The sequence below is a fragment of the Manduca sexta genome, unplaced genomic scaffold (genome assembly GCF_014839805.1).
Source record: "Manduca sexta isolate Smith_Timp_Sample1 unplaced genomic scaffold, JHU_Msex_v1.0 HiC_scaffold_872, whole genome shotgun sequence".
Lineage (NCBI taxonomy): Eukaryota > Metazoa > Arthropoda > Insecta > Lepidoptera > Sphingidae > Manduca > Manduca sexta.
In genome coordinates, this window is record NW_023595708.1 from 22862 (window position 1) to 44787 (window position 21926).

Genomic DNA, 21926 nt, shown 5'->3' on the forward strand with positions numbered 1-21926 from the left:
ACGTATTTTAGGACGGCAATAGGTACGATTTTGTTCGTCTTTCATAAGTATTCACTTATAGTTCCATCCCTTTCTGTTCACTGAATAGGAACTATACAAAAGTTTATACCTTTCTGCTGTGTACGGCATTTCTCTGTTAAATGGATTTCCGTTAAACGATTCGTTCGAGTTATTAAATTTCTAAGAGCCGTTTTCAATAAACGATCCCAATATCAATATTCAATCCAATGATTCAATCGAATTCCGATAATGAACCTGTCAAAATTTATTTGTTAGTATGTCAAAAAAACCTTAGTTCAGATTGGTCCATTTTGTAGCTAGATCAAAAAAAGCGATTGGGATTGTTTATTGAAAATGGCCTTAAATGACCAATATTATTATTTGTGATAACTATTTCCTTTTAATAACAATAAAAGATACTACATAATGAAAACAAGATTTTTTTTATTGATTTGTGTAAATTAAACATTTAACCGTAACCACCATAACTGTCTGCGTAAACGCGCACGCAAACGTCACCCGTTGCGATCATAGAAATATTTATTTCTATTTTGTGATCTTATTTTATCTTTTATTATAAAAATATAATGTATACTCAGAAATAAATAGTGTCGGCTCGTTTATCCGCATTTAAGCTAAGTTGTGATTAGTTACAATTTCGAGAATGGAAGGAAATGGTGCAGTATTGTGTGACAATCTAATCAAGTGGCTACAAACGCTAAATCTAAAGGCCAAACATGGAAATCCATCAGGTAATTTACTATTTGATCATTCCATATTTTAGCCATTCAACAATGCATCATTTGGGTTGTATATTGTCGAGATATCTGAATCCGCATCCGTATCCGACCTACTCGGGTAACTGGATAATTTCGTAATTTTGTTCTTATTTTTATTACATTGAGACACCGTCGTATGTTTTGCTTACGGTGTTGCTCAATTTGCAAGACCTTTCGCCCACTCTTTGTTGCAGACTATAATAATTATGTTCGCATTACTCTGGTTGGATGTGATGCACATTTCACTAAATTCTGATGCATTCCAATTACGTAGATACATGGATAATTAAAATTGAAATTAATATAATTTTACTATACGCATACATTTAATCCCCAAGTAAATTAGTGATCTTTATAATAATTATATATACTTATGAATAATGAAAGTATTGACATTGAATGAGCCATTAGTCTCATTGGCATGATACAGATCTGTATTTGATGTTTCAGAGCTATCAGATGGAGTAGCCCTAGCTGAAGCTCTTACACAGATAGCTCCAGAATATTTCACACCAGCCTGGAATTCTAAAATAAAGACAGACGTTGGCAACAATTGGAGGTTGAAAGTTAGCAATTTAAAAAAACTTTTGGAAGGTGTTGTTGGTATGTAAATTAATGTGAAATTTACTTAATATATAGCCACAAATATTTATTCATCATCTATATATAACAATAGTTTTAATTACCAAATGAAGTATGTAAAAGAGGCAAGACATTATAAATGTACAGTAAAAAATTCTGTTTATGTATTAATGGCAAAGTAAGCTATGATGAGTTAAAATGTTCAATATTCCTGCATAAACTTACAGACATAGCACATAGTAACAACTACTGTGGGGATCACCCCATTAGTTTGATGTTCTACAATTGATTAATGGATGCTAGAAAGCCAGTTCTATGAATCAATGTAACATTTGACCAACATTTTTTTTAAGTGATAATTTTATGACACTATCTTTGTTTTTTGTTGTAAAATATGTATTAAGTAACAACAGCAGACAGCGCTTTGTTATTATTGGTAATAAAAAAAATATGGTATGATTTAAAGAATATTTGATATGAGGTTGCTTGGTGTATTCAGCAGGGACACTGTTTTTGTCTAAGCACTCAATTGTTTTTAATATTCAAAAATATGCCAAAACAAAGAATGAAAAATGCTACTCTCGCTTTTGTATCTATACTTAGAAAACTCCAACACAGATAACACAGTAAAATGCAAACACAACAATGAAAACATGACTTTCAATATATCATAATTTTTTGTAGACTACCATCAAGACATTTTGAACTTAAGCCTTCAAGAATTCTCAAGGCCTGATGTGATCAATATCGCTGAAACGGCAGACGCCTCCGATTTAGGAAGGCTGTTGCAACTAGTTTTAAGTAAGTATATATATAATATTCCATACTAATATTATAAATGCAAATGTATTCTGTCCGTCTGTTACACTTTCATGGTTGAATCAATGAACTCATCAACAAAATTAGGTAAGAAGTAAGGTGAACAACAGGAAAGGGCATGCTGCTTGATACAGTGGGATTTTTATTTGTGGACGTGTTTTTGTGCTGCTGTAGCTGTGTGCAACACCTAGCATGAAATATAAATTGTACTAGATATTCATATTTGCATACAAAATGTGTGTTATATTTCAATTAAGGTATTAAGTGTGTTGTTAATGCAAAGACAAGGTCAAAGTGCAGACACAAAAGAATGGCTGAAAAGCAAAGTATAATGTGTTTTGTTAACTGTTATACCAAAATTTATTCATCATTATTATCAGAATTATAAATATAATTTATGCAGATTTTTGTGTGCAACTCTCTGCCGATTCTAACAGGTTTTCATGTGATGACTAGTCACTATTTTCCTGTGTCCAACCGAAACAGGATTTTAATTTCTTTTTAATTTTGGCCTTAACTGAAACTTACTTTAAAGGGAATTCATAAGAAACACCAATTGTTACATAGGATGGTGATTGATAAAAGGCGATTCTATATTCTACTATATTATCTAAAACAATTAATAAAGATTAATCGTTAATTGTTATGGGATTAAGATGATTAACACCTTAGAAAAATAAATAGCTTATCACAATTATTTGTAGGAGAATAAAATTTGGTTACCAAACTTAGGAACTTGCTGACCTTCGTTTCCACACTCTGTCTCTTTCCAACTAGGCTATCGCCACTTATAGGATAGGAATATGGCCAATTTTATTTTGCTTAACTCATTGTATTGTTAACATCATGAGTTTTTGTGGCATTTTAAATATTGCGTCTCTAAATTTAATGCATGCGAAAATAAAATTATTGATTTAGGAGAGCTACGAATTATTTATAACGTTTATCATATTATAAGGTTTTGTTTACATTGCGATATACTTCCAATGTCGAAATATTTTTTATCTCAGACAAGGACAAAATCCTGTACTCATTTTAAGATTATGATTGTTTATATGTTTTTTGGCTGCTAACTTATCAAATTGTTAGAACCTACACAAAGTGTTTCCTAAAGCATAAAACGATATCAGGACCTTCGCTGGGAGGTATTAACTTCCACATACGTTGTCGCTAGACCTAAGAGGTGAACCATGAAATCTATTTTGATTGACTTCACCATAAAATTTAAAGGTAAGATCTTTAAAGGTCCTTAAATGAATTTCCACGACTTTTTCGCAAAAAAATAGCGAGGATTTTTTTTACAAGATAAAGTATCTGTCTATTCTGTTGTAATATTTGGGGTTTGCATATTAATTAAACATCGAAATGTTTACTAGGTTGTGCCGTAAACTGTATTAAGAAAGAAGAGTACATAACAAGGATTATGGAAATGGAATTGTCCTGTCAACGATCGATAATGCAAGCGATACAGGTATGAGTTCTATTTATATTCAACTAATTTATCGGTATTCATTTCCTCCGAGACGGGCGCCTTGGAGAAAGCAGGCTCTGAATTAATTAGAATCAGTCTGGAAATATATCGCTCGAAAGCGTTGCGTATAATAAATTTATTTTTTCATACCACGGCGCAGGTGTGACGGGTAACATGGTAAGTATAAACATTCGAGAGTTTGTGGTAATACGTATTGTTTTTTTTATTAGCGATAAATATTCCGCTGCTTGTTCAAACCCCCTTCTAACTTGAAATGATTTCAGGGTATCTGTACTGTACAAAATAGTACTATACCACAAGTTTTTTTGAAAAATATAGGTAAAAGCCAATAAAATCGAATAATTCGATTGTCAAATCGAATAGTTCGAGTGTGAATCGAATTGACCAAATGAATTCAACGCGCTCTCCTTAGTTCTTCATGTTAGTAACTACATTATACGTTTAACTTTATTATTGTTTAGACATACCATAACTTGTCTGGTTAATAACATAAAACACAAAGATCATCAATCAAATGTTTATTCTGCATCATTTGACTCTCGGCGAAAACTTATTAGGTGGTTTTTTAACTCTACATTTTAATTATGTAATATGGAAAAAAAAATTAGGTTGTTTTGCATGTGCAACCAATGTTAATTGTTATCATATTGTACAATCACCCAAACAACGTATGTTACCGTGTTTAACAATTAGTTCCACACTCTCCTAATACTGTATGTCGGAAGGTGACAATATTCCTTGGAGACACAGTATCGACGAAAGAGAGCGCCAGGAAATTGAAACATTCGTACACCCATATTTCGCTAACAAGCATTTCAGACTCATTAGAAGCGGCAATGTTTTCGTCATTTCTCTTTGTAATACGACTGTTCTATATTTAACGTTTCAGTGGTTTTCCACTAGATGGAGCCGTAGTATTATTGCTCTATATCTTACGGCCATGTATACATTAAAGACAATAAAAATGCACACACGGTTAATTTTCTCGACCTTGCATTACCACTTGTTTTATGTTCAGTAATGTTGCGAACACGTAATTACAAGTTTTCAAGTTGTTTTTTTGCTAATAATCATAGCGTACCATTGAGAATTACTAATACAATTGTTGTACTTGAAAAATATTGACGAGAGTTTAAAAAGGTTGTGTAAAGAAAATGAAAACTTACAAGCATGTGAAGGTAGTACATATATATCGATGTGTGAAGGTATTTAATTGTTATTCTACTTGAAGTAAAATGGATTATATAAATGTGCAAATATTGATATACCTCTATATTTTTGTTGAGTTTTTGTTGTAAGGTCGGGGGTCCTGTTCCGTCTACGGACGCACATCCGTCTTTTGGCAATTGCGAGCGTTCAAATCGAAGGTCGGCATAGCTGTTTTTGAAATCCATCTTTACGGTTATCGAGTATGTCCTTAAATAAGAATATCTGTAATTGCGTAAAGATGGATATTCCTCACAGACGAAATAGGCCCCTCTGACCTTAACAAGTGTTTCATATTTTTAAGCAACACTATGGTATAACACTATGATATTTCTTATGATTCTAAACTGTTTACTATAAAAGTATGTCTTTGTCTTCAATGCAATCTGGTTAATGCAATTTGATTGGTAATAAACTGTTTACATTTTTTTTATAAGTGCAAGGCACAGTGACCCTATTGGACCTGATGATAAGTGGAGTGTGGTCAATGTCGATTGACGTGAGATGGTTAGCTCTCGGCAGTCGACACAATAGGGGACCGGCCTATTCTTGATTTTGTACATTATTCTATATGTAATGGTTAATAATACGAAAAAGAAACACTCCTGCGAAAACTGCATTAATATTGGTTAAAAAATGAGCGAGTAATTCATATTTAAAATATTGTAATGTGCAAAAATGGGCGCGATGTGGGGATATCGCTTCATCTCTTTCTTTCGCACGCGTCGTAATTCCCGATGACGTCACATGTGGGTATTTCGTCTCTTTTCTGTTTCTTGTTAATTACCCCTTCCACCGAAATTCAAAGACTTATAACTTGTTGATTTTTTACCGGATTTCAATAATTTCTTCTGTGTTATAATTTATATTATGTAAATATTTGATAATAGTAAAGAACAAAAATGAGTCCGGTACCCTATTATGCCGGCTTGTTGGTACCGGATATACGCAGGCTAATTCCGAAACTCGACACACTTACACGGGCCATTGCGGCGATATATTTTATATCCGGGCGAATATAAAATATATCCTACCACCAGTAAAGATACTAGGTCCATAATCGAATAAATTTATAAACAGTGTCGCAGAAACGTTCAAATTTTATTTTTTGTTGGTTGATTCGTTGCGTAAATAATACCTTAAATGTATTTCCCCCATGTAGTGTAGGAATATCGAATGAAATCTTATATTAGTATTTGAAGTATTTTGATAGTTTTTACAAACCTTGTTAGAGTCTAAAAAGGTTCACCTAGTTTATTCTATTACTATTACTATTATTTTGATTGTAAAAAGCCGAGGTACCTTTTTATATAGGCAATACTAAACTTCAGTTTTTTTTAATACTACCGACCCTACTAGTCATTGATTTGAATGCCCGTCACGGATGGATTTGGAAAAAAAAATTTTTTACTATGGAACCCTAGAGACATTCTGTAGAGTCGTACGCTAGGTGAACATAGCGTAAATAATAAATGTGAATAACCTTTCTAAAACTACATGTATATCAATCGATTACCTTTTTTTGTACTTATAATCACAACAGTTCCAATGCTGAACACAGGTCTCCACCAAACATTTCTAGATGATGTCTCGCAGACGATATAGAAATAATGATTATGAAACAAACATTTCACTCAGTCATGTCTAGTGTCATGTAATGGTTATTCATAACAGACCATCATTATATGATATTTGTTTCGCGCGATCTTTACCGCATATAGAATCTTCTGCAATAAATCCATGTCCGTGTTTATTATACGCTCGGTTGTTTCATCCATTCATAACCAATTAGTCTCACTTTTCTTACGTAATGTGTAATTACATTCGACCGCGTTTTCATGCATTGAACTGTAGTATTATAGGTAGGGGCGCGGCGTTCATCATTGCAAAAATGTACTAGTATTAACTCGTACCGTACCTAAATGTTACTCAACGTTGCTTTCGAAGTCGCTCATTACCCGGCGCGTTAAAGAAATTCAATGTTTTAGTTACGCTCATATTTATGTCCTTGGATCACGATACGCGATTCGTGTGATGTGTGTTGTCAGTTTACGTTCTAATGTTGTGACGATACTTTCCTCCGCGCGATGGTTTAGTTGCATTTTTCGCAGTTCGCGCCTCGTGTTACGTATTATGGTTGCATCGTCGCCCTTGCTTTATTGAATCCGACTTAGCGAAGTGCGGCTTCTTCTTATTTGCTTATGTGACTTCGATTAAATAACACACATGGTTGTGGTTTTGAAAGGAACTGGAGACGTTAACGCTGGGTGTAAATCGTGGTAGCCTGCATCTGGACGCGGCGGCGCCCGAGCAGACGGATGTGGACATGAGAGAAGTTCTTGCACAGCGGTGCCATGAACTCGATACACAGGTAAGGTTTCATTATTATTTACGATGAATGCATGGCATTTTTTTAATTTCTTTACATTCACTGCACAGAATTTTTAAATTTCTCTTTTTAAAGTTATGCAAGTGCATTTTTGGAGCCAAAAGTTGTAATCCAATTAGAAGATAAGAATAATATTGCCTAATTACATGTTACGTATTACAAAAATTACTCAGCTCTTAAAAGTCCTCGTCGGAAACGGATTTCTTCAGTTTATCAAGATCGTAAACACTATTAATACATCGCATACAGATCGAGAATTAAAATTTGTGAATAAAAACTAATTTCTAAAAATTTGGATACTGAATAAAATCATGTGTTAGTGTTTTGTTAATTGATAATACACTAAGTGACAGTAATATTACATTGTGTTTCCATGACCATCTTGTAATCTTCGGTAGATATATACGCATTGGCGAGAGGTATACCTATATTACATACATACAATAACGCAAATATCACGGTGTATGTGGTTAACGATGATGTTCCCATCTCCAGGTGAAGGTGCTGCAAGAGGAGAAGATGACGCTGCTGAGCGAGGTGGCGCGTCTGACGGCGGCGCGCGAGGCGGCGGCGGGCGCGGGCGCGGGCGAGCTGGACGAGGCGGGCGCGTCGCTCGGCCCCGCGCACGCCGGCACGCTGCGCTACACGCACATGCGCGCGCAGCTCGACGCGCTCAAGGACGAGCTCGACAAGGTGGAGCTGCAGCGCGACGACCAGCGCGCACGCGCCGACGCGCTCGAGAGGGACGTCGCGTTGCTCAAGCTCAGGAATGAGGAGCTACAGGTCGGTATCAACATCATCTACTGTTATTTATCAACAGCACCGTGAGTGGATTAATTATAATTTTAACCATGAACAACCTACATTACTTATTTGTAAGCGATCGATACTGGTTATTGGTCTATTAATCACCACAGTGCCAGGAACTCATGGCTCACGATGAAGAGTTACAGATCAGGATGAATTATTACACTGATCGACAGGAAACTAACAGAAAGCTATTACGTAACAGAAATTAAACTGCTAAAATACACATTATATTTTGAATCTACTTATTTCTTATGTTTATTTTATCTGACTTTTATTTGTGCGTATACCAAACGATTTCTTACTTCGCAGATAGCGGCTTCAGAAAATATAGCCTTAAAGGATGAAGTGGATGCGCTGCGAGAGACGGCGGCGAAGGCGGTCGCTTTAGAAGCCACTGTCGCCTCGTACAAGAAGAGGATGGAAGAGCACGTCGACCTGAGGCGGCAGGTAAGTCTGTTATTTATCGTCAATGCAGGCAGACATAAACGGCACTAATACAATATTGTTATGTTTTTTTTTCTTAATTTTCGTTATTATAATGTGAGTCGTATTATGCGACGGAATATAATGTTGTATATGTTTCCCGTATGTGACATACAGTAATGTCGGCAGGTGAAGCTGCTGGAGCGCGCGAACACGGAGCACGTGCAGCGCGCCATCGAGCACGAGCAGGCCGCCGCGCGCGCCAACGCCGTGCGCGCGCAGCTCGACATCTACAAGAAACAGGTAGCCGCCGGCTCCGACTATACCCCGCTGTACGTGAGCCAAGGGTATAAGATGGCAACTTATAGGTAAATTATCATTTTTCGCTTATAGGTAACTGATTTAAACGAGAAGCTAGATGCGGAGATAACAAAAGCGGACAAACTAGAGATAGAAAACAAGAAGTTGAGCAGCAAGCTGGCGTCGCTCCAGCGGGAGAGGGACACGCTGCTGCAGGAGAGGGACACGCTGCGAGAGACCGTCGACGAGCTGCGGTGCTCCACGATCACTACTGGTAAGGGTACGAGGGAGAATGGTAGGAGAAGGGAGTTGCGCGATACAATGGTGCGATGAAAAAGTAAACTTTGTGCACATAAAATAAAAAAAAATATAGTACGAACCGAAATGTTTAGAAAAAATATGTATATTTTCCTAATACTCAATATTTTAATCGATTCGATAAATATCGATATGGAATCGCGTTGCATTCCCAATAGCACCCTCTCATTTCGGTCTGTACAAGGTATTGTTATGTGGTAATAGACAATATTTTTTTGTGGGTAATTAAATATTAGAAAAAAGTTATAACCATAATAAAATGTGTCTTTGTATTGCAGGTGCAAGCGAGGACAATGTTTCTAGAGAGCTAATACCCAACGACCTAAAGGAGCGGTTGATAAGACTACAGCACGAGAACAAATTGTTACGGCAGAACCAAGGGGCGCAGGCCGACCAAGCTTCTGTGCAGGTACGATATTCATATTACATTAGGTTTTGGTTGCTCCTTTGTCGAGATATCGGTTCTCGGGAAGAACTTAGTGAAACATATTCGAACCAGAATCGGACCAGCAGATTCACAGATCACCGCAAACAAAACAATAAACTTCTCTTTTATGCACGGTCATTTTGACATTGCGTTACTAAATGAAACCACATACTCGTCTTTACCTTTGCTGACATTGTACCAAAATTCATCTATTAATAACGAATATTTTTACCAAAAATCCTGGTTTTAGTTTTCTGATTTTTTTATCATTTTCTAGTTTAATAAGAACTAGCTTCCGCTCGCAGCTTCGCCCGCGTGGATTTCGGACTTCAAAAATGGAGCCGGTCGCGAACGTTCGAGAATGTTCGTTTTACGAAGCTACTCGCTAGGTGATTCGCTAGCCTCTAGGTGCCAAGCAAGCCGCCTGCCTGTGCGTTCGCGACCTTATATATATACAAAAATAATCCTTATAGCATGATTCAGTATTCACGCATGATGGCTTATTATTAGCGTATTTCATGTATAACTTTGGTGTTTCTATACCGATTTCTACGATTCTTTTTTATGGAATATTTAATAATGTTAACTTTTTTCTAAGCTATCGGGAGTTACACGTGTTATTGTGAGTCAACCATAAAAGATAGACATATGCTGTCGTGGGATATTTTTACATAATTTTAAGGAGAACATTTCCGACATACATGATTTCTGTGTAGCTTTAACCATTAAGGTTGCACACGCGACGGAAGCTTAAAAAATGGAGTAACTTCTCCCGTTTTCCCAACATTTCCCTTCACTGCTCTGCTCCTATTAATTGTAGCGTGATGAAAAGTATACTATAACCAGCACAGGAGTATGACAAATAATTTTACCAAGTTTCGTTAAAATCCGTCGAGTAGTTTTTGTTTCTATAACGGTTATACAGACAGACAGACAGACAGACAGACAGACAGACAGACAGACAGACAGACAGATAGACAGACAGACAGACAGACAGACAGACAGACAGACAGATAGACAGACAGACAGACAGACAGACAGACGAAAATTTTATTAATTGCATTTTTGGCATCAGTATCGATCCCTAATCACCCCCTGATAGTTATTTTGGAAATATATTTCATGTACAGAATTGACCTCTCTACAGATTTATTATAAGTATAGAAGAAGATATGGCGTGTGCGTGAGTGTATTTCTGGGCCCTTATTTTCTATGATAGTGTAAACGCGTAACGCGGCCGTGTCATGTTATCTTCGAGAAATGTGCGTGGAATGGTATTCTGTAAGCCAAATGTCTATAGTCCTAAACATGATGCGTTGTGTTACGTGCTTGTTACGCACTGTCAAAATAACGTGCGGGATAGAGAATAAGGCCCCTGACTGAAAGTATGATGCTGCCACTGCGACAAATTATATTAGAGTAGTAGTAATGGCATTAGGGTTAAAATTACTTTCTATTAATATTTATTTTGTTTGAAATTTACACTTTTTTATTTTCCATCTACGGCTCAAGTAACTCTTTGTAAAGTGTTATTTTTAAGTAGATAAGTATATGGTTTAATTTAGTAACGCAGTGTTAAAATGACCCTGTATATAAAAATATACATAAAAATATTAGGTCAAATCTACTGTCACTAGTTACATCTCTGCCTACACTTTGGAGAATTCAGATGTAAGCTTATGTATGTGTGTAATGCTGTAGGCCCTTTTAGAAGATTACGCGGCGAGGTTAGAGAAACAGCGAGCCATGAACCGCGAGGCGAACCAGCGGATCATGCAGTTGGAGGCTTCACTCGAGGCGCCGAACTCGCGTCTCGCGTCCGCCATCGAAGATAACCAGAGGAAATGTAAGTGATTTATTTATAGGGTTTTATTAGAAATGGTTTAAATCAAATTAAATTTGGAATCGTAAGTTATTGTTCACGTAATTGCAGATTAAAAGGTTATTTTTTGTTTTATTTCTATCTTGGAAGTAATTGAGAATACTTTATAACTAAATATATCATTGTTAAATTTAAAACGGGACCGAGAGGCGTTTATAAGAATGCGGTCTAATTTAAATCATTAAATAATAAATAATTTGTCTATTGAAATATATAGCGTTAAAGCATCGGAATGTTTGCCGGCAAACATGACAGCTACATGACATTACGTGTGTCACGGAAAAAAAACTTATTATGTAGTATGTAAGGTTATATTCCCGTGACACGCGTAATGTCATGTAGCTGTCATGTTTGCTGGCAAACATTCCGATGCTATATGGGTATTTCTAATTTCTTAAATGCGGTGTGTGCAGCGCTGCAGGTGGAGGAGCTATCGGCGGCGCTGGCGGAGGAGCGGCGGCGCGCGGCCAAGCTGCAGGAGGCGCTGAGCGCGCGCGACGCCGAGCTGCTCGCCACCGAGGACAAGTACAAGAAGTGCGTCGAGAAGGCCAAGGAGGTCATCAAGACGCTCGACCCGCGCACCACCGGTGTGTACTACTACTTCAACACTCACGGACACATGTGCCTGCGTTATATTTACACTAGAACCACGTCACTGTTAATAACAGTCATTTTAATAAGACGGAGCAATTATTGCTAGTATTATTGTCAGATTGTTGGATCATATTATTTATATGCCGGTGAAAACTAAAAACTCGTATGCGATTAAACCATATAAGATTCGCTAGTATAATTTTCTCGCCTATTACGACTGTTTACACGATGTCATTTTTACTCAAACGTAAGAGTATTGTGAAATTGTTTTTATAACCGTCTAAAAGTTTGTATACAATTATTATTTAGATTATGCGAGAATTGACTGCCATTGTGTATATTCAGACAGGGCAACCTTTTTTAAGTAATCATTGCGTTCTATTTATTTTTTCTAACTGTCTAACGGATGAACAACACCCCAGTCCCCCCGTGACCATGAAGGCTGCAAAGTCTTCGAAACGTCGGGAAAACCGCGATAGAATCCGAAAATTAGTTTAATTTCAATGTCTAAATAAGATTAAACGTGAATATGGGAAATAATACTTGAAATTGTCTGTCGATAGGACAACAATCGCTCTCGGATATAACATTGGGATACTCTCGCGCCACTGCCGGCAACGCTAGCGCATCACGACCGGAGACGGCGACACCCAACAACAATAGACACGAGTAAGTATTATAACGTGGCGGTGATTTGTCTGTCATATAGTATGAAATTCACCATTTATATTAAACCCAATTACTGGCAATCCATGTTTTCACAACGCACAAATGTGTAAATGATTAATGTGTATGATTAAAGAAACATTTGGATGCGCCTTAATTAGAGGAATGCGACGTCCTTTTCAAGTGAGTCGCACACGCGACACGACCGAGTTGCATTAATAAAGTGGCAGTTACAACGCATCAACTGCAACCTTGCCCTAATGTATTTAAGAAGCGAAATAAAAGGACCTGCACGCGTATTTTTTATAAATCATCATATTATAAAGTTGCGACTGGAAAGTAGCAGCAATTGTACGGAAACCACTGTCTCGTCATATTTGCACGCCCTCGTAGCATGATTGAATTGCATTGTGTAGATGGAGCGGCAGCAGCAGCGGCACGGGCGCCAACGAGCAGCGGCTGCTGGCCTCCGCGTGGTACCAGCTGGGCGCGCGCTGCCACCGCGACGCCGTGGAGACGCGGTTCGCGCTGCTGTCCACGGGCCAGTCGTTCCTCGCGCGCCAGCGCCTGCAGCCGCCGCGCCCGCGCGCCACCGCGCCGCACTCGCCCGCGCCCGCCGCGCACGCGCCGCACGCCGCCCCCGCCGCCCCCGCCGCGCAATGACCCGCGCGCGCCTGACGCTGGCGGGTGGCGGTGCACTACTCGCGCGGACGCACGCAAATACTCACTGAGTGAGTGGGACTTGTCTTCTAACATCCTTGTCTGATGCCTTACATGTTTTTTTTTTTTTTATTATTATTATAAATCGATAGAAGGCGCCTCCCTATCGGCCGATGATAAAACATCAGCTGTGATAAAATTGTGGATTGGTTTGAGTTTATGTTCAATTGTACTATTCATATTTACTATACGTGTTTTATAATAAAGAGATCAAATTAATGCCAGTTGAAATTGAACGATGATAATACGTGGGCGCTATCGATTTATATATTATTTTTGACGTCAAAATAGTTGTAAGCGAAAGTTTACTCAAAAAACTGTAAATAACGAAAATATTTTTAATATAAATCTATCTACCTTAAGCGTAAAAAAATGTAAATTCTTTTCGACTTTCTTTTGCTGGTCAAAAATTGTTGGTCGTTGTATTCGTTTATCCTTCTCAATAAATAGTTTCATCTTCAAACAGTATTTAGTTACATAATTGTCATCTAGATATTTGTTTAAGATCTTTTGTAAATTACTCCGACTGTATATTTTTACTGAAATTCCCATTTACCTACAAGAAAGTGTGAAAAGACATAGTGTTAAGATTGTATTTATTAATTGGATCGTTTAACTATTACAATTGTATGCTTTGACCAGGAATGCATTCAATGACACTGAACAACTAGAACAATCACGTTAATGTACACTGGCGGACAAATAAAGGGACGCTGAAACTTTTTAGTTATTTTAAAATACTTTCTATTTGAATGTATCGCCTTGTTTAGGAGAGTTCAATTCGGAAAAACTTGCAAAAGAGCATGGAGGTCCATCTATTTGTGAGAGATCACCACTGCTTCTAAACACGTAATTCCAAAGGGATTATAAAGAATTACTGATGTTAGCAAAGCGAAGAGCTGAGTAAAGCTGGAATCTGGATTCAGAAGGGAAAGAGTGCTGGGGGATCTAATTTCTACTACTTACTATTCTAGTAATGAGTAAACTGTCTTACTCGAAAGGAAAAATAATAGGAAACTACCTTCATATTAAGTGATATCTGGTTGCTAGAATGCAGATAATAGTTATTTTAATCTTACAAATCGGACGTAGATTCGCAAACAGGATCCAGCCCATAAAATTACACTTTTGAAATAGTGAAGATTGAAGTTTAAATCGTATGTTTGCTCATTGATATTCTATTTTATAGACCTTATAGACTAGAACTAATTTGGCATACTCGGCTCATTTTCGACCTGTGTGTGTGTTGGATCCTTTTTGCGTATCTACGTTTAATCGATCTATTTCTTTGTCCGCCACTGCATTTTCTGTGTTAAACGAAATATATGTGATAACTTTCTGTCCCGCGATAAATTAGCAAGAATTTGACCACATTCGAGACTGACCACTGTGTGGCGTCGCCTTGGTGTTATAGATAACTATATAAATGTACAGAAAGTAGATAAATCACAAAATGACAGTAGTTTGTCTGGAATGTGTCAAGCCCTAATATTATATTATCTAGATAGGAGTTTATCCACTATCATAGTGCCTCAAGATGTATGCTCATTTAATTTTGCTTTTATAATCCATATTAATATTATATTTACTTCGTATAATGTGATCAGATGAACAAAGTCATCCCATTATTATTTACATCGAGAATTTATTGTTTGTTAAATGTTTATAGACTACAAATATCACACTGAAATCATGTGTCAATAAGTAGATAACGAAATGTATTTAAACATTTTAGTGTTAAGTTTATTATTAAGCGTATTTGGTGAGGTGATGTTGAGGTCACGTGGTACGTGCCGCGCGTCGGTCGGAGGGACGTGCGCGGGAGTCGGTTGTTGTGACACGCGAGGTGCAATTAGTGCAAATTATTTATGTTAAAACTTTAAGTTTACTAATGTGATTCATTGTTGATGATGACAATATTGAGTTTTGAGATAATATATAAATTTTCATACAGATTTAATGCATTTTAATTTTTACTTTTGGATTTATACATTGGATATTATTTTTAAAATGTCAGATCTTATCGTCAAGTTAATAGGGAGGTTCTCAATTAGACAGGTTATTTTTTAACGTATTCGTCGATAGTTAGTTTCCGATTGAAATTATGGTTTTTGAATTGGTTTCATCATAGCTTCAATTTGGTTTAGTATCCACGTTGTTTGCCTAATAATTTTAGCCGCCCTTCCTCAACAGTACAGGTAGAAATCGGAAAGCAAAGGCAGATTTTTATGCTAAAATAAATTGCAAGCAGCAACTACAGTATTGTCTGTTAAATAAAACTTGGTCATTGATTTTTTGTTTGTTTTCATTCTTGACCGTTTTTTTTTTATTTAACTTACTATAATCGAGGTTTAGTAATCAATTAAAACAAAATATAAATTTCATATTTATTCGTAACTGAGATCACAAGCCATTTAAATTTAAATCATACCACGCACACTTCACACGTTGCCGTATAGAACAAAATACGAATTTCGTACAAAACTGAACCTTAGTGCAAAATTAACATAATTTACCCGAGTTACAACAAAATATTCTCATCTAAAAATAAATCTGCTGCCGTCACTAAAGTACATATAAACCGCACCCGTATACATAATCCGTATGTTTAACTTCTAAAATTTTATTATAGCCACGCGCAGTTTGATATCGCCAACATGATCCATCGAGTAATGTTATATACACTTTCGGTCGATACTGCCAATTTTTTTTTATTCGGATCAGGTATGAATATAGTACTGCGCTTCATAATATGAGCGTCCTAAGTATTATGCAGAGCGGTGAGAGGATATTTTTCGATGGTCGCTACAAACGTGTACATTGATCGATAAATTCCAAATCTATGTCGTATCTCTACACAAAAGAACCTGTTTAGTTTGACATGTTTTGACACAGGTTTGACAGTGACGATATCACCCTCGCGTGGTGAATCCAGACGAGTGGTTAATCTGATATCCAACGCTTATTCTAACTGCTAACATTACATTATGTTACTACTAATCGAATTCTTCGTCAGAATCTGTTTTCAACACGCTGTCTGACCCGGATCCTGGCTCGCTGTCTACCGCTACCTCACTGGAAATAACAAAGGGTATTTAACACAAAAATTTAATATCGACCTTGGGGCGAGCCACGTACCAAAAAGCGGAATCTCGCCCTCTTTCCGCCACTTAAGATTAAAACCCTTATTAATTTAGTTAATAAATAACTTATTGCGTAATCTTTACTATATAAATCATTTATAAAAAAAGACATTAATATTGAAATAATTACACAGCTATGTCAATCTAATCTGTTAATTAATAACAATGTTAATCATGTATGTTTTTATTAGTTTCCCTTTCGAGTTCCCATTACACTGGTTAAATAGATAAACAAATCTTATATGGGTACAAGTAGAATAATAATTATTGGATTTAAGAATGGAAGTGAGGCCAGTGCCCTTGAGCGTTGACCTTGGGCGCTACACCAAAGCTAACTAGATGGCGGTACGTGTAGCTACACGGTATTGTACAATTACATCCTTGATTGTTAAAATATTAGATATGTCAAAGTTACGTTTGAAAATATTACGTACTAGCTTTTGCCCGCGGCTCCGCCCGCTTTATAAAGTTTTTCGGGCTTAAGTTTTCCGTTATAAAAGTCACGCTGTATATTATCCCGGGAACCTATATTCTTCCCAGGGTCTCAAACTGTCTCTACACCAAATTAAAAATCCCATTTGTATAAACTTATAAAAATATTTCCGCTAAGATAAACGTGTCTAAAAGTTCTTGTGCAATATAGTAAGTACTGCGAGAACTTGCTAGTCTAAAATCGGCTCTAGTGTGTACTAGACTCTCGTTTTGTGGTTCAAAACATGTCCAGGTATCGACTTTAAAACGGAGCCCAAAATAATAATATTCAAAATAGTGGCCAGCAATACCAAATCTAACATATTTTTCTGTCTAGTGACCATTGATCCATAATATCAATATTTGTAATAAAATAATTTAAACATATACCCTCACCCAAATTCCAATTATTGTAATATATCGCAACACCGAAAATTACTCTTAGTAACCGAGTGACAAAATCATAATATACACATCCTAGACAAAATGATGTCGACATCAATTTGTGAGAGCGCCTGACTGCGCGTAACTGCAAATATTCCTGTTACTATAAGCTGTTGTTTGAGTAGGCGTTTTTAAAAATAATTAAATATTTTGTTATATATAACAGTATTAAAAAATAAGATGAGTGTATTTAAAAATAGAGTATAGTATTATTTCAGAATATAGTTAACTCAAGTAAATAAGAGAGATATCGAAATGTTAACGATGTAAAATTCTTACCGTTGAGCGATGTTTGGCAGATATTAATTATGATTTTATTCACGGTATCGTGTTAAATAAAAATACGCCGCTGTGCAAAAGACCATAAGCCAAACTACTTATTTCTTGAAAAATATTTACAAAGAATGCTTACATTATTTTTTGCAGGACGCCCAAAGTGGACATAAAATTGAGTTTTATATATCTTAACCCCTTAACAAACAAATTTTTTGACCGCACCAAATTACCTTATCAGCCTCTTGTGTCTTTGAAAATAGGTATAGGCCTGTTACCCTGCTCTAGGCGAGTCAAGAATGAATTGAAGATATCGGGCAAAAAAAAAATTGTTAATTTTAAACGATCTTATGATTTTCTTCAGATTGATAGATTACACAAGTTATTTGTTATGTGTCTTACGTGATAAATGGTAATAATGCATAGTTTGCGTGATTAGTAAAATTAAGAGGATTTTTATGTAATACATTAAGTAAGTATATTTATTAGGTAGACAGTAAGCATGGGAACATTAATTATGAACATGCATTTCACGGCCAACTTGCCTGTTTTCCCCCGAGTCGTTCAATTTTATTTCTACGATATTTCTGTAACATAAGCAGCGTATAAATAAGAAAAAAAATATGCTATCTATCTATGAAATTATTGATCGTTCTCTTACCCGTTTAGGTCTTTCGTGAGTTGTATGTCGACATTATTAGCGCTATCGCTTAGGCCGTTGAGCGCTTCACAAAAATCACTGCCCACGTTCTGCAGGTGCTGTGTATTTAGATGGAAACCCTGTAAACAAGGGAAATGTCGGATTAAAATTATTATTTTTTCTATTTGGCCTAGAGGTCAGAGCCAGAATGAGCCAGAATAGCGACATGGTAGACCGTGTCGCTATTCTGGCTCACATTAAAACTAAAAAGTTCTAAAAAATATATTATAAACAAAGTCGCCGTATCTGTCTGCCTGTCTGAACGCGATAAACTCAGAAACTAACTATCGGATCTGCTATGGAGATAGTCTGTGACCCTGGGAAGGGCATAGACTACTTACTATACTGAGAAATATATAGCGGCACTTTTATTCTGGAAAACTATGAGGCGGGCGAAGCCGCGAGCAAAAGGTAGTTAGTAATATGAATGTCTCTCTATTTTGGTTTCAAAACCATTTCACTAATTGGTTTTGGATAGCAATATGTGGCAATAACAAATACTGGAATTTTATCCACATAATGTTTCTCTAGTTAAATAAAAACGAAAATAAATCGTCAAAAAAAGATTGATTAATCAACTTTCAACTTTAACAAAATAAAAGTGACGATATGCTATTATCGTATGTATGATGTATCGTTTCTTAATTATGTGTTGACTACTAGCTGCCTTGTGCCAATTTATTACAGGCGTAGTAAATGGATGGGACTTAAAAAATAGTTTCTTTTGATTAATTAATCTTATAATATATAAGTGATGTTATTTTGATACTCACAGCCATTCATGTATAGAAACATAGCCATATTTTTTACCGACAGTCATCTTATGAATCTTATTTGCATGCCAATTTATCTAGTTACGGAAACATATTCATCATAATTATTATCTACGTCTTTTAGCGCACCCGACTAACGATGTTTTGTAAATCAAACCATCGTTATTCTACAAATCATAATATAATGTAGGCAATCACTCTAAAAGGTATGAGTAATTGCAATATTAATATAACCGTTCATTAAACATAACGTAATTGGTTTGTGTCAAGAGCTAATCCTGCGAAGGGATATCCGAGAGTGAACCTCCTTACTCATGAATAAGTAATATGATATTCAAAGTGGTGTATCGTCCGCGTATTAGGAGGAAACGTTTGACAGTCACGCTAAGTCCTGTACGCATGGATAATTCATTAATAAAACAACACGTAAACTGACGTCTTCCCACATGAAGTTGATAGCAGATTTGTTACAACTCCAATCCTTATCTGGGAATCTACTAACGAGTAAAGTATGGACGCAGCTAGATCTATTATCTTATGCGTCTAGTTCTAAGCATCGTTATCGTTTATCTTCAGATAAAACGTCATTTCTAATTGGAATATAAGTTGAGCGGGATGTGTATCATTACTTAATTATGTTACAATAATTGCTTACTATTTTTAATGGCATGAATAATTTATAATTATGTCTTGGTCTCATTTTAAACTTGACATACCTCCTCGTTTAGACTACACCTTAATATTCACCTATAATTATAGCTCTCAAAAATGTGGTATGACTAATTCTTTATTACCTATGTTATGTCAATTGATTATATTTGTATTAAAATTAGCGATAGTTTAGCTCTATCTGGCCAATTTCGTTCAAATTCATTCAGTGGTTTATGCGTTTACTCCCTAACAAATAAACAACAAACATGTACAAAGATATAAAAAAATCTTCACAAAATTTTACATTTAGAAAATTACTAAATCGTAATTTATAGAAATATGTAAAATTACTTTGAACGGCCCTCTGTCAAAACCGCAGAAAGACGCCTCCATAGTGTAAGAACGGGTGACGCCGAGGTGTCGCCACACCGTCACCGAGCAGTGCTCTCGCGCTCCCTCCACTCGGAATGAGCACGAGCCAAGCGCGAATGCCGGCGAAATACGATGCATAAGAGCTGGCAGCATCTGAATGAGAAAAATCAACTCAAAATACAGTTGCTCTTCAAAACGTAGTTTTTGTTATTTTTATTGACTTCTCGGACCGGTTTGTATTTCCACTCATCACATTATACGACCCCTGCTCATTAAAATTATGAAAACGGTAAACTTACAAGGTATTTGACGGGTTCGTCTGGTACAAGACGGTCGTTACTACACCAGCTTTCAGCGGCGGCGCAACCATAAAAAAATACGTTTTTCTTCCGCGAATGACCATGGTAGTCGCAGTAGACTAACGGCGGTTTCTTCCACACTCGCACCAGATATTCTATGAGTCCCTAAACGTATTACATTTTATTAGAGAAATTATAATTATGGATCAGTATTAGAGAAGATAGAAAGCAGACAGGTGGAACAATATACAACCTTAGTGTGATATATCGAAGGATGCAGTATGGGACTAGGTTTACACCAGCGCCGATTTAGATCTTCATTAGTTAAGCCGCATCGATGGCTGCAACAAGAAATAACAATTTATCGGTCGAGATAACTAGAAAATCTCTACGGGATGTAACTTGGCGCCGATAACGTTGCCTGGACATGTCCGTTGAATTGAAATGACGCGTTCGCAGGTCGAGTGTCACTTGTCGTAACTTTATTATAAGGATGTGTTTGGAATCTGATTTTTCGTTTAAAGAGGGACTTCAATTGTAGCAGTAGTACCTACGTCATCGGACGAGTGACAAGATGCCTATGAAAGCTAAACTCGTACAGATATTTATGTAAATGTTAATTGATTCATGCACTTATATGGCCCACTGTTCGATAAAGAAACTATACAGGGACAATTTAATAGACAAGCTATTAAAATGAAATGAATGGGTGACCACGTAGGAATTCATGGCGGGCCTACGTCGGTCCCGGCCGCGCTGGCGGCCGCCAGTGCATGTGACGTTGTGCGTGAGACGAGACCGGGGCACGCGCTTTACGAACAATCGCCGTGATGTCCTCTCGAATTTAGTTTCAATGAATTATACTTTATTATTCGTCACACCTACAAATTTATACCTTTTTTGTATTGTTCTATTAATAAAACATGGGCATATTATGATGGGCATTACGTCTTCCGGGATGAGAAACTTATAAAATGATTGACTTGTTACTGTTGCTCATTTCCTGATGTTATGTTAATGTAGGCATATCATTAAGTGTTTTGCTGAGATGTTGTAATATAAAAGCAATTGAATATTTATTATAGTTGAAAACACCCAAGGAATTTTCAGAATTTATTATAGATGTGAATGATGGTGGGAAGAATATAATCTAGAATTAAGCAATAAAACATACTATAATACTATATGATGAAACTAAGGATCGAAAACATACAATTCAGAATGTTATTGTGATTGCTGTAATTATACGCTAGTTTTAGTTTAAGCTACTGTGCGTTAAGCACAATGTATTGCAGTAAAGTTCCGTAACGTCACAAATTGTATCATTATATACAGCTAGATAAACTTGGGTTCGTCTGTAATCTATTACAATTCACTTGGGCTTTCCGTCATT

General features: G+C 36.5%; 2 protein-coding genes across 2 annotated transcripts; one reads left to right on the top strand and one right to left on the bottom strand.

Annotated features, from left to right (window-relative positions):
• The first annotated feature begins 483 nt into the window (after positions 1 to 483).
• On the top strand, positions 484 to 15362 carry LOC119193667 (protein hook-like). Its single transcript, XM_037447298.1, has 14 exons — positions 484 to 752; positions 1230 to 1382; positions 2046 to 2162; positions 3557 to 3651; positions 7124 to 7249; positions 7763 to 8050; positions 8387 to 8524; positions 8690 to 8803; positions 8894 to 9074; positions 9397 to 9527; positions 11247 to 11391; positions 11841 to 12014; positions 12585 to 12690; positions 13104 to 15362. Exons 1-14 carry the CDS (start codon positions 665 to 667, stop codon positions 13348 to 13350), a joined length of 2103 nt encoding a protein of 700 aa, XP_037303195.1. The 5' UTR covers positions 484 to 664; the 3' UTR covers positions 13351 to 15362.
• A 420-nt stretch (positions 15363 to 15782) lies between these two features.
• LOC119193668 (cytosolic carboxypeptidase 1-like) lies at positions 15783 to 20904 on the bottom strand. Its single transcript, XM_037447299.1, has 6 exons — positions 20787 to 20904; positions 20534 to 20698; positions 20214 to 20387; positions 18400 to 18518; positions 18284 to 18325; positions 15783 to 16482 (listed from the first exon to the last, which is right to left on the bottom strand). Exons 3-6 carry the CDS (start codon positions 20385 to 20387, stop codon positions 16404 to 16406), a joined length of 414 nt encoding a protein of 137 aa, XP_037303196.1. The 5' UTR covers positions 20534 to 20698; positions 20787 to 20904; the 3' UTR covers positions 15783 to 16403.
• Between the last annotated feature and the right edge of the window lie 1022 nt (positions 20905 to 21926).

What these genes read in the sequence shown, in the direction of transcription:
- LOC119193667 (XM_037447298.1), top strand. Translation starts at nt 665, where the DNA reads ATGGAAGGAAATGGTGCAGTATTGTGTGACAATCTAATCAAGTGGCTA. An exon ending in GCTGTTGCAACTAGTTTTAA is followed by an intron (nt 2,163 to 3,556) that starts GTAAGTATATAT and finishes AATGTTTACTAG; the next exon opens with GTTGTGCCGTAAACTGTATT. An exon ending in CCGACCAAGCTTCTGTGCAG is followed by an intron (nt 9,528 to 11,246) that starts GTACGATATTCA and finishes GTAATGCTGTAG; the next exon opens with GCCCTTTTAGAAGATTACGC.
- LOC119193668 (XM_037447299.1), bottom strand. Translation starts at nt 20,387, where the DNA reads ATGCTGCCAGCTCTTATGCATCGTATTTCGCCGGCATTCGCGCTTGGC. An exon ending in TTGACAGAGGGCCGTTCAAA is followed by an intron (nt 18,519 to 20,213) that starts GTAATTTTACAT and finishes CCTTGTTTACAG; the next exon opens with GGTTTCCATCTAAATACACA. An exon ending in CTCACGAAAGACCTAAACGG is followed by an intron (nt 18,326 to 18,399) that starts GTAAGAGAACGA and finishes CTTATGTTACAG; the next exon opens with AAATATCGTAGAAATAAAAT.